This window comes from Tenrec ecaudatus, chromosome 6, assembly GCF_050624435.1.
Source record: "Tenrec ecaudatus isolate mTenEca1 chromosome 6, mTenEca1.hap1, whole genome shotgun sequence".
Classification (NCBI taxonomy): Eukaryota; Metazoa; Chordata; class Mammalia; order Afrosoricida; family Tenrecidae; genus Tenrec; species Tenrec ecaudatus.
In genome coordinates this window covers 153,602,742-153,616,205 of record NC_134535.1, presented here as the reverse complement: position 1 = coordinate 153,616,205, position 13,464 = coordinate 153,602,742, and the positions used below count along the sequence as shown (strand labels likewise).

The 13,464-nt window shown below is 44.2% G+C and overlaps 1 protein-coding gene across 5 annotated transcripts in view; it reads left to right on the top strand.

Annotated features, from left to right (window-relative positions):
- Window positions 1-13,464, top strand: part of CELF2 (CUGBP Elav-like family member 2) — a 635,027-nt gene that overhangs the window by 604,813 nt on the left and 16,750 nt on the right. For 4 of the 5 annotated variants that reach the window (XM_075552397.1, XM_075552393.1, XM_075552395.1 and 1 more), the window contains one exon: window positions 8,685-8,804. In XM_075552397.1, the coding sequence (XP_075408512.1) occupies window positions 8,685-8,804 (120 nt within the window). Of the gene's footprint in view, window positions 1-8,684; window positions 8,817-13,464 lie in introns of all 5 variants that reach the window. The other variant, XM_075552394.1, reaches the window with a different exon arrangement.

The following is a 13,464-nucleotide window of genomic DNA, read 5'->3' as shown; positions in this document are numbered from 1 at the left end:
TGAAGACATGCAGACTAAACAGGGAGAAAAGTCTACTCCTCCCTTATTCGTTTATGAAAGACTAGGGGGCTTGTAAAAGCTCGTGGGGAAATTGCACTGCCGTCTAATTCCCTCTTTCCCATGAACTTTTGAAAGCCTCCTCGTATATCCTGCGAAGGCTTCCCTCCTCAGTATCTCCACTACCCAGTAATAGATGATGATCCAAATATCTCTGAAGGAATTCCGACGACTGTCCCCAAACTCATGACCTAGATGACATGACTTAATCCTCACACAGCCCCTTCAGAAAACCATGAAAATGATTTTCTCCGCCTTAAACGTGACGAAGCAGAAGTGTGGGAAGATGAGGGAACCGTTTAAGTCCAGGGCCCTCATTCTGATCTACAATCCCATTTTGCCTCCAGGTTTTAGGTTTGTTTTCTGTTTTTTTATAAAAGGGGGAGCAATGAAAGGTGGGTGTTTTTCCTTTATTTTAAAACTAAGTCTCAAGAATAAAAATAAATAAATAAAACTAAGTCTCATTTTTAGGTCTCTGTGAGGCTAACCTAGGACACTCTTTCCTTTGCTTCGCGGTGATGCTCGTGCGAACCAAGTTTCATCTCCCTTTCTTCATGGACTAGACTCACGCTCACTGCCATCGGAGCAGTTCTGACTGATGGCCATCCTGGTGGTGTAGTGGCCACATGTTGGGCTGCTACCTGGGAGGTCAGCAGTTCTAAACCACCAGCCGCTCCTCAGAAGAAAGATGAAGCTTTATACTCCCACACAGAGTTAGAGTCTCGGCCCTGTGTTATCATGTAGTGGGACTTTAGACCCTCTTTTTTTTCGAGGTACACAGCATCCTTCATAGGCCATGCCCGAAGGACTGCATGTGAAATCTCCCCTAAGTGAACAGTGCTCTGCCTCAAGCTTACCTGTCGCCCTAGGAGTTGAAGCTGAAACTCCCTAGAGTGAGAAGAAACATGGCTGCTATACCACGGGCGCAGAACTGGTCTGGTGCTGTGGTTCAGACCGCTTGCCTCGAGGGTGCCCAGTGAATGGTGGCCCAGATGGGAACAGCCTTCTGATCAGACAGAGTATTGTAGGGAAGATTAAAGAGAGTAGCTATAGTTAGGCTAAAATGTAACCGCTTTTCTGATCCCCTTTGACTTGCTGAAACGTTGTATCAATATTAAAAAAAATGAAGAGGAAAGACATGTGTACATGTGGTGAATGCCCTCTGAAGATGACTAGGAAGAGGACTAGCCTTCCTATCATGCAGAGTGCACTGGAAAGTGAATTATGGCAGATGTAGTGCAGTTAAAATTTACCACCTTTGATCTCCCTTTTGACCCATTTAAAAGTTGCTTTTTGATATGTTCTGCTTTCTTGACTAATTTTGTTATTGATGTTAGCTTTTTAGCTTCTTTGCTTTTTAATTTTGGGGTATGTGTGTAGGCATATGAAATCCAGGATGGGCGGCCATATAGAGGCGCTAACTGGATCCGTGCTTTCTTGGGGTAGAACACGGGAGACGGGAGAGGGGGAAGAGTGGGAGCTAATAACACAAACACAAGAAAGAAGGAAACGTTCTAAAATTGGTTGTGGTAATGCATGTACAATTCTTCTTAATATGATTGGACTGTAGAATTATATGATATGTGGATTATGTCTCAATAAAACTGTTTAAAAAGAGAGAGAGTTACAGTCTCGGAACCCCACGGGGTCTACCCTGCCCTAGAACATCACCACGAGTACTGTACCATGGCACAATAGCATACCTTCACGTATGTGCAGAGGGTCCTGTCTGAAGTACAATGTAAAAGATTTGAGACAGCATCCTGTGAAATCAGGCTCTGTGATATTTAAGGTGATAAGATCCTGTCATGTGCTTTGTGTCTCCAGCAATTGCAGGGAATGTAACATAGAGCAGGATGATGACACGTCTACTGCAAAATTTCCAAAAGTCGGTGGTGTTGCCCAGTGATAAACCCGTCTGTCTCTAGGTTAAGACTTGAGCGCCTGACCACCCATACTGCTCCACTAGTCATGTGAATGACAACCACGTCTTGAGACCTTTCCCATTTTGTGATAGCTTCTGGAATCCTCACAGACACGTGCCAGACTAGCTTAATCCTGGTACTCAATTCTGTCTCCTCAATACCTCCTCCCTTCCCCAGTTTATTTCATACATACTTGCTCTGCTTTTTCAGAAAAAGGGATCTGCAAAAAGTTCGTGGAAAATGCATAGTATGGGGGGAGGGGAGCTATGCATAGGCTTCGAAAATCCTTTGCACCGAAATCAATTCTGACTATTATACCACGTCTGACTGAGGTCTAGTTTGAGACACTGTGAAGGTTTAGCCATCAGTTTGAAAAAGACCCTCCTCAGAGTGACAGGCACACTTCTCAAAGCAAGGAAAAACGTCAAGTTTATGGCGACACTGAGGTAGAAGAATGGTGAAGTAACTGATGCTTTGCAAAGTTTGTGAGGACGGCACCCCAAAGAAATTGGTAGTTTACAAGTAGGTAATTCATTTTAAGAAGGGACAAGATGATGTAAAGATGAAGCCCCAAGCCCACAGCAGCAGACCACCCACATCAATTTTCATGGGAAAAAAAATCAATCTTGTCAGTGCACTAATTGAAGAGGATTGGTGACTCACAGCAGAAAAACTAGTCGACTGGTTCAGTTTAGCCATTCTTAGTGAAAAATTAAAGTTGAGCAACCCTCCCGTTCAATGGGTACCCAGACGACAGTGTCTCAATCAGCTTACAGGGCTTTCAATGAAAACTCTACATTTGAAAGGTGAGGTCAAGATCCGGAAATGTTTCTTTAAAGAATTAGAACAGGCATCGAAATGGGACCTCATCAATATGATCCTGAAAACCAAGTATGCCCCCAAACATTAGCTCCCGGGAGGTGAAATGGCCCTGTCAAAGCAGAAGCAAACCAGTCAAGAGTCAAGTCCATGGTAACAGTTTGGGGAGATACTTGAGGCCTTTTGCTTGTCGACTTTATGGGGCACCAAAGAACAATAGCATCTATTGACTATGAGAATGTTTGGGGGAAATGAACCAAAGCCTTAGCAGACAACCCGTTGGGAAACTTGATCAGACAGAGAGTCCTTCTCCACTGGGACGATTCCCCTGCTCGCATCAGACCGGGGCCGTTCTGCCAGAGTTCCCTGGGGAGGTTACGTAGCATTCACCCTACAATCCTGATTTGGCTCCTCCTGATTTATTTTTGTCTTCTAATCTTAAGAAATCTTTTATTATTTTTCCTTCGTTAAAGCTAATTTTCTTTAATTCACTCATGATTCCCCACCCCAAGGGTTTTATGGACATATAATCCATATATCATAAAGTTTAGTAATTCATTCATATGAAGAAAAGTCACACAATCATCGCCACAGTCAATTTTAGAACATATTCTTCTTTCTTGGACTCATGGTTATAAGCTTCCCGTTCCCCCAAACTCCCTTCCAGACTCCTAAGAAACCATTAATCCAGTTACTGTCTCTGTAATTGTACTTAGCCTGTGTCTTTACAGACACCTGCTTTTCTTCGGTTAATAATGTAAAATGGACTGCATTTCACATGGTTGAATTCCCAGGAGCCTCAGTTCTTTCAGGATGGGCTATAGGGCTGGTATTATTGCTTACAAAATATCTAGAACTTGACAGAGCTTATGCTGAGAAACAAAGTTTGTATTTTATTTTTATCTTTCAATTACATTTTTCCATGAAAAATTTCAAGACCCCTCATATCTCATTTCTTTAGCCTGTTCCTTTCTATTGCCTTGCCGTAGAGCTGAAGTACAAGCCAGAGGGATGTAAAGAAAATAGAGCCCTTAATAAAAGAGTAAGTTTTATGACAGTCTCTGCACAATGGTACTAGCACTGTTTATTAGCTATATTTCACTGGGACGAAGATGCAGATTTTCCTGAGAGTATCTTAAAGTGTTTTGTAGCACACACGTTTGCCCTTTTCCCCCCTTGATGTTCTATAAATCATTCTAAAAACCTTATTACCTGATAGTAGGATGACCACTCCAATATTCCTACAGGTGTTCTTTGCACTCTTTCCCACCTGCTTCCTTTCAACCCTCTGTGAATACAGGGCACATCTCCTGCACACACCTTTAGCTGGGTTGTTGCTGTTTCTTAATCCAGTGTGACAATCACTGCCTTTTAACTCTATTTTTAATCTATTCACATGTCATATTTTATGGATATGGTTGAGTCTACATCTGCCGTTTTATTTTTCTGTATATCTCATCTTCTTGTTGTTCTGTACCTCCATTACTGCTTTATTTGACATTAATGGATATTTCTCAATGCACCATTTTAATTTATTGACTTTTTTCTTTACTATTATTTTCTTAATGGTTTGCCCCAGGGCTTATGATATTCATCTTATCAAATGTACTTAAATTAACTTAATTCCAGTGAGAAACAGTAATTTTCCTCTTACACAATTATATCCCTCTTCCCCTTTACTGTGCTACAATTAATTGGTAGATATTTATAACTAAGGATTTCATTGTCTATCCTACTTGGAGTTTTGTTTTTCTTAAATGTGTAGTTTGGTTTTCATCGATTTTAGGAAGTTTTCAGAATATGTTTCCTGCTTTTCTCTCTTTCCTTTCAGGCTAGTTAGCTAGATAATTTCTCTGTGGTGCTGTTTGCTTTCTTTATTCTTTTTTCTCTCTTTAAATCAAATTACATATCAATCTATCATGAAGTATACTAATTATATGTCATTTCAAATGATGCCTTCTACAGTGATCTGTCTTCAAAGTCACCAAGTCTTCCTTCTCCCAACTCAACTCTACTGTTGTAGATCTCTATAGTGATCTTCCATCCTGTGGTTTTGCTCTTCAACTCCAGAATTTCCCATTGATGTTCTTCGTTTGCTCAGACACTGGCGTGTAGTGCCTTTCCTTAGTTATTTAAACATGGGGTTTTTGCTGTTTGAACATATCTATAATGAGCCCAAACCGAACTTACTGCCACTGAGTTGATTCCAACTCAGGGCAAACCTATAGGACTGAGTAGAACTGCCCCTGTGTGGTTCTGAGGCTAAATATTTACAGGAACAGAAAGCCTCATCTTTCTTCCTCAGAGCGGCTGGTGGATTTGAACCTCAGATCTTGTGGTTAGCAGCTCGGTGTATAACCCACTACATGAGAGCTCCTTATGTTTATAATAGCCACTTTAAAATCATTCTCTGCTTCAAATCAGCATCTGAGTCCTCTCCAAGGCAGTTTGGTTGGGTCTGTGACTCGTGAGTAGAGCATACAGTAGTTTTCTTTGCATGTCTCCTAATACCTTGTGGAAAGTGGGAGATTTTAGATGATGAATGAATTGTATCAACTCTGGATGCTACCCCTCCCCTGGGCTATTTGTTTGCTTGTTTGCTTGTTTACTGAGAGAGCTAGGCTAGTTCCGTGGAGGAGTCTGCCCCCCTGCAGTATGTGCCTCTGAAGTCACCACTCAGAGGGCACAGCCATGGGCTGTTCGGGTCATTCTTGCTTCGGTTGGAACAAGCCTCAAAGGATGCCCCCAAGACCAGCTCTAGCTATCATTGGATCAGACTGCAGGGAAACTTGTGCTTTAGAGCTGAACCTGACAGAGCAAATAGGCAGCAATTAATGGAGATGAACAGGTGAATGTGATGGCAATACAGACAGACCAGCCAGATGCTTAACAGACAGGGAAGAGCTTTGGGCAAGAATGTAGTTTAGAGAAAAGGACAAACATTAACAGTAATGCATTTGAACGCAAAAAGCAAGGTAGAGCCATCTGTGTGACACACCTGGTACGTGGACAAAGAGGAAACTTCAGAGGTAAGGTAGTCTAAAGGCCTGGGGATGGTTCCGACAAAGAATAAAGTAACAATCACAGTTCCCTTTCACGAGGTAAAATATGAAGACTTGCTTTATTTAACATCAACATATTTCCATGGTAATATTGTCATAATGGGTTGGTTTTTTGCATGCTTTTCTCATTCACTGAAAGACTAAGCAGACAAAAATTGGATGGAAATGTAGATGCACCTGATGTTAAAATTTTTATTAAGAAGATAAATAACTTTTTACCAGTTACTTTGAAGATGAATGAAATACACGTATGGTTTAGCAAACACACAAAAACTATAGCTGAAAATTGATCCAAGAGGAAAATGAAAACTTTAATAATCCTTTAACAATTAGAGAAACACAATCAGTATTTTTAATCATCCCCTAAGGAAGCATCAAGCCCAGATCATTTTTATTGACAAATTGTTTGTATTTAAGTTGCAAATAACTCCAGTCTTATGCATGCTCAGTATCAGTTCATCAACTCGCTGGCAAAACCAGGTAGCAGAGCTATGGAAAGGCATAGAAAGAAATCTGAAGACCACTCTTACTCTTGCCCACAGTGGGGAGAGATGCGGGGGGTGGGGGGGGGTCAGGGGTGATGGAATCCATTATACTATCAAATAATGATTTCAAAATTTTTTTGAAATTTCATTTCAATAATGATTTTGTGACTTTAAAAGAAAATGTGCCCATTTTTAGAGCTGCATACTGAAGGATTTAGAGGTAAGATTACATCCGTCTGAAACTGACTTTCAAATATATTAAGAGGGGCAGACGAGGGTAGATTGATTCTCAAGTATTCTACAAGCTGGATGCGAGTTTATGTTATCAGTTTTTATGTCTATCTGAAAGTCTTCAATATGAAATGATTGGCAACATTGGCTTGGTGTTATGAATAAACTTCTTTGAAAAAGAGAAAAAAGACAAGACTTCGGTGATGCGTTGAGAGGCGTCAGAAGCAGCATCCCATGTGGTTTGAAAGGAGACAAGGGAAGGGTTCGCTGTCTAGGAATCAGATCTGGCCCTGATACAAAGGGCTTCCAAGAAAAGTGCGTTTTAAGCAACAAAATTCGGTCCCTGAAGTCAGAATAGGCATGAGCTCCATGTGGGCAAGGGCATTCCAGCAGGATGGAGGGGTATTCTGGCCGTCAGAAACAATGCTGCCATGAGGTGCAGCTAGAAACAGCCCAAAGGCTTCTTGTTGCCAATGGTTGAGGAGCCCTGGCAGCATAACGGTTACTCACTGGACTGCTAACCCCAAAGTCAGCAGTTCGAAACCACCAGCTGCTCCGAGGGAGAAGTATGAGGCTTTCTCAGCCTGTTTAGAGTTACAGTCTCAGAAACCCATAGGGGCAGTTCTGCCTACTTGGTGTTGCAGGGTCACTGCGCCTTAGCTTTGAGTCGCTGGCTGTGAGTGAGTGAGTGAGTGAGTGAGTGAGTGAGTGAGTGAGTGAGTGAGTGAGTAGCAATGGTCAGAGTTTGATTTACCCTGCTTCCCTCCCAGATCCAGCAAGGTAAGAGAGATGGAAAAGATCGGCACATTCCAAAACTATACTCATGTAAGATCATTGAAGATGCTTTTGACAGAGGCAGTTCTCAATGCAAAAGAAATGGGAGTGCGGCCCCTTTGGAAAACAGTCTGAGGGTACCTGGGAGGGTTAAACCTAGAATGACTGACATTGGAGTGAAATTCCACTCTCAGGTGTATCTAACCAAGAGCATTGAGAACACGTGCCTACCCTAAAAAGGTACACAAACGTCTACAGCATCATGATTTATAATCACTAAAATGTGTCCAAATGCCCATAAATGAACCACTGATTTTTTTTCAATATGGCCCACCCATCAAATGAAATACTTCTTATCCATCAGTAAAGAGGAATGGCTTCCTGATGGGTACCATAACGCGATGTCACTTAAAAGCATCCTGCTAAGTGAAAGATGAATGCTGCAGGACCCCACACAGGAGATCTCTAGGCCAGGCAAATGGATAAAGTCAGAAAATAGATGGGAGGTCGCCAGAATGGGGCAGGAGGTGGAGAGGGGGAAGTGATTGCCAACCTGGAAGCTCCTTTCGGGAGTGGTAAAGATGTTCTCAAGGTAGGAGGGGGTGTTGGCTGTACAATCCTGTCAGTATACCAGTCACCACCGAACTACATACTTTAAGATGGCAGTTTTTATAAAATGTGAATTATAGTTCAATAAAACAGTTACAATAGAAGAAAAAAAAAAAAGGAGGCGGGCTGAAGGAAGAGGGAAAGGGCTTAACCAAAGTGGTTTGATCTCATAGCAGGTTCTCTTCTCTCACTGCCACCGCCTCGGTCTCCAAGTCTTGGGTCCAACTTGAAGGATGTAGGTCTTGTTTTGTTTTCAAAACCAAACTGAGAAAGTGTATAACAATAACAATAGCAACAGTGGACATTTTATTTCACCACCCACCTCTGGTGAGTTCCTGGATGAGATGGAGGCTCCGCCCCTGCAGAGTAGCATGAGACCCCCTTGCCCAGAAGGATTGGCCTCTCAGCCTTCCTTCAGTGGGTTGCGTTTGCTAATGTCCCCCACGAACCAGCAATGAGCGTACTTCTTAGAACTCTCCTGGCAAAAGCGCTCTCTGATGACTTTTTAAATCACCAAATCGAATTGTCAGAATTGTGACAAGTGCAATCCCCATATGTCTTTCACACCCTAAAGTGGGAGCGAGCCTTACAGGCTCAGGATGATTAAACGACTCCCCAGCCCCATCTGCTGCGAGGCCAACAGATTGCTTTCTGGTGCAGTTGGCTTTCACTCATCTGTGCTTTCTCTCCCCCTCTCCCTCTGTCTTCCTTTTGTTTTTCAGTGGCTGCTTCAACCCCCAATTCCACTGCTGGTGCAGCCATGAACTCCTTGACCTCCCTTGGGACTCTGCAAGGATTGGCGGGAGCCACTGTCGGACTGAATAATATTAATGCACTAGCAGGTACCATCAACAGTGAGTATTTGGTGCTCTGGTGGACAGCCTTCCCCCAAATTCTCCACAATCAATGGTCAGCGAGAAATGACCTAAGAGGAATAGGCCATGGGGGTAACTAACCCTTGGGGTGGAGGAGCACATACTTCGAAAGGCCAAAGCTCTCTCTGCATTTGTTTTTGCCTTAAAAACAGCTCACCACCCCCACAAACTCTTCAGACCTGGACTATCTGGTGTCCCCCCCATCCACCCCCACTACAGATTGATGGGCACTTTCAGGTCCTGGTGTTAATCTGGTCTTCGGAGAGGCAGTGTGCTGGAAGAGCAGAACTCATGAGTTAGAAACCAGGACACCTGGGTCCAGCTTCCAGGTCTACTCCCATTCACCTGGGGAACCTCAGCCACATCACCGACCTGCCCTCTGGGCCTCAAAGCCCCCGTTTGCTAATTAAGGCTGGTGGGCCAGATGATCTTCCAGATCCCTTCCTGCTCTGGAGCAAGAGAAGGGAGAAAAAAAGAGAGACCTTGGATGAATGGAGAAGAAGCAGAGTGGAGAGGAGATGCTGTGGGCAGTAGCATCCTGTGGAAGCCGCGTTAGACCGGCATCCTGGGTCACTGTGGTAGCCGATCGCCAAAGGGGCTGCATCCTTTTGGCGAGGGCAGGTGGACATCAGTCTGGAGCTCCGAATAACACATTTGGTCCTGAGCCATCAGGATTCACTGAAGAGCTCTGGGAGCCATGGGGAGAAGCCTTTTTCTGTCATTTTCAGCCCAGGTGGCTCTGTTTGGGATAGGCTCCTTCAGTCAGGGAGATGGATCCTCCGCCCACTACAGAGATACCATCACTTTCCCCACAATTCACTCTCCCTGCTCACCTGAGGGGAACCAAGGGCAGGGTCTCGGGGCACCGTTGCCTGTCATACAGCTAGGCCACTCACCAGAGGCCCACCATAAACATGAAACAATGTGACAAACTGCCCGCAGAGAGAGACAGGGCTTTCAACCCCCTTACAGAATTAGTCTGAGACCCCAGGGGCAGTTCCAACCCGGTGCTATAGTGTTGCTGTGAGTCAGCAGCGTCTGCACGGCAGGGAAGTTGTTCTGTATTGTTTTGGGGAGGTGTCTTTTGGTTCGGTTTGGTTTGATTTGGGGCCAGCTGCCCTATATCAAGCCACGATCCAATAAATTATGTGTTTCTCAAAGATGATTAGGCAATTAAAAAATGTTTTAAGCACAAAATCCCAGTAATCTTCTCATTTACAAGCTGCAGAAAGGACACCTTATAATGTATTTAATCAGGAGGAGGCCAGATGGTATCCAAATAAGGACTAATTTTTATCATCTTAATAAGAAAGTAGCTTTAGAAGTAGGCCACTTTGGGGCCTTATTCAAAATGTGTACTCAGGTGCGCTGGGGAGAAAACCAGCCAAAATGTGCACTGTGCTTTGCCTAAGCTTAGGCAAACAGAAAGAAAGAAAGAAAAGAAGTGGAAGAAAAGAGAACTATTTTCCTTCCCCACGTGATGGTTCTCACTTGGTGAATGCCGGCTGGAGTGGTACCTGCATGGGACGAACCAGGATGCTTCATTCCGGTTGAACCCGCCTCCAGGTGTCACCTCTTCCAGCAGCGAGTCTGAGCTGCCGTGGCTTTCACTTCTGTTTCTGGTACAGCCCCTCTCTCCGACCTCCTCCTGCAGAAGCTCCAGCCCCGTCGGCCTCCCCCTAGGACGCGGACGTGTGGTCCGCACACAGCCTTGCCCCAGGACCTAGTTCCTCTTAAACAAGGACTCCGATTCGGTTGGCCGCTTGTCCTTGCAAAGCCACAGGCCAGTGGGAATGGTTGTCCTCCACAGCACGTGCTCATGACGACTGCTCCGTGTGTCCTCGTCTGTGTCGTCCAGCTTGCCTCCATCCGCTCATGTTGCACGTGGCGGGGATGTCTCCCTTGCTATTGGAGAGGGACTCTGGAATGGCAGGAAAACTATGACCATGTCTCGCGCGGGCTATTGTGCTATCTACGTTTTGCTTCTGGCAAAGGCAATAGGGTTTAAAGCCTCTCTATTTTTTTTGTTGCATTTTTTTTAACTCTATGCCGTTGGGTTCATTTAGGCATTTATAGTTCTTAGGACAGTAGGAAAGAATATTCCTGGTTTCAAGTTACTCCGACCAGACATTAGGTGGTAGTCAGATGTTTACTGAAACCGACATGTATCAATACACGCACAAAAGAAAAAGATAACCTTTCCGATTCAATGAGGGCTTCTCGCTTAGGGCCAGGTACTTTCCCCGACATTGTCTTGAAGCTGATTTGCTACTCGGCCCAAATGGTTTCATAGAAGGCTGAGAAAACCTGCTTCCTCTGCAGAAATGGTGGGGAGTACCTACCTGTCTTACTGGATGCTTCTCTAGGAAGGCAGTCAATAAACCGTTACCTGAGAGAGTCAGCTTCTACATCACAACCTCGCTATCATCGCCATTTCATATCCCCTTCTGCCTCAGAAACCAGGCTTGCCCTGACAAGAGAGGTGTCTGGTTTTCTGAACAAAGCCAACTTTCCCCCGTGGACAAGGAGAGAGTACCTAGCTAGAACCCACCGCTTACTCCCAAACTCACCTCATTCCAAATGTTATTGGATAATTTGACCTAGATTTTCACTCACGCAGGCCCATCTGGGGAAGGGAATTTTGGTTAGTAGACAAGTAGCAAAGTTAAACTATTGAGTTTGGTGTCAAGTTTTTCAGCACATTTTTTTACGCAGTTTTGGTGGTAAAATTAGGTGCCTTGGCTGATCTTCAGGTCGGCTTATCCTCGAGTTTATACGTTATGTCTTAAATGAGGGAATCGAACAGCAGTATAACACTATAAAGATAGAAGCAGAAAGAATATCAGAAGCAAGGAATGTGGGAAATTCACCAAGTGGGAGCTTTCACCTCTCCATTATATAGGGTTATCTGGGCATGTTTTAGAAACACCTGAATATCAATAATTGATGAGAAAAATAGCTTTTGACAGATACGTCCACCTCCAGGTCTGTACCTGATTTTGTATGTGTAAATGTCTGTCAACTGACAACCTCATTTCCCTTGTTCACAAAGTATAATTCTTCTAAATGGTTGGTGATACAGGGCTCAGCATTATAAGGGCTTAAATGAATACACATGCCCGGTCGATAGTGTTGATGGACATTTCTTCTGTAAAGTAGAGAAAAGATAAGATGTTTGAGGCGTGTGATTGAGTCTTTTTGCTCTTTGTTGATACCATGAAATTACTGTTTCAGTCTAGATCCTTGGAATATTTAAACTTATAGGCAAGTAGATACATGTGCATGGACACAACCCCCTACACACAGGAATGTGGGTAAGCTCCATTGATGATGCCTTTCAGTACTCATCTACCCTGAGTCTAGACATTATACTTCAATACTCATGTATCAGCTTAATTATCCCAGTAAATACATTATAAATCTATTCAAATGTATTAACGCATCCCTCACTTTTGCGCTCACTTGCTCTCTCTTTAAAACCTAGCAGAGTGGCTTTTCCATGAATTGAGTCTGCTTGTGGGCTAGGCCCCCAACGGCACCTCCTTGGTGCCCTTCCATAGTACCCACAAAGAACACTCACACTCCGCTGGATGGGGGGTTCTAGGTCATCCGCTCCTTGGGTCACAGTCAGCTGAGGACCCAGGGAGCACAGTTTAAGCTTAAAGCACTTAGCAATCAGAGTGTGTGCTCATTATATTTCTAGGCCATTTACCAAGACCTGGCCTTGTTGAGATTTGCCACCCCTGTCATTTTGTCCTAGCTTCAAGATTACACAGGAAGAATCCATTCAACCTTTTCGAAGAAAAATCCTATTCTTTGAAGCCTAAGATTTTGCTCTCCTTAACTTGGCTAAACTTCTGCCTCTATTGTTCAGAGGTATTAGAGATAATCAGGCAACCACAGATCAATTGGCATAGGTTATCTTCCACGTGATGGTTTCATTCAGGAAAACCACTAGTAATTCACTGGAATGACTCTTAAAAGTTGACATCTTCTTTGGCTGGCTCTTTGATTTCCTTCATGTAACCGACTACCGAAGAAGCCCTGGTGGCACAGTGGTTAAGCACTTGGCTGTAAACTGAAAGGTCAGCAGTTCAAAACCAACAGCCCTCTATGGGAAAAAGATGTGGCCGTCTGCTTCAGGTTACAGCCTTGGAAACCTGATGGGACAGGTCACCAGGAGTCAGAATTAACTCCCTCTGCTAGCCCATGCTCCTGATCCTCCTGGACATTGAAAATACCGGTTTGCAGGATTTTCATTACACTTGTAAGAACTTTTACCCTTGCATTGTTGTTGTTGTTGTTGTTGAAAAACATGGGTAGACCCTGGACTGCAAGGCCATCCCTACCTCCCTTCGCTGCATAGACCTCTCCCTGGCCCTCCCTCTGGCATCCGTACACTTTCCCTTGTGTGTCCTCTCCTGCCTCCTGGCCCGGGCCAAGGAGACCAGCCAAGGTGATCTCCTGGAACATAGTGGCAACAGAAGCAAACAGAGGACCCTTAAGAAAGCAGAGCCACCCTGAGGTGCTATTCCAAAGAAGCAGGCCAGCCATGCGAAGTGTAGCCAGGAAGGGTGTGGGCACCTGGCTGGAGTGTCACTTTCAAGAGCTACTAGCTTTGTGGGAC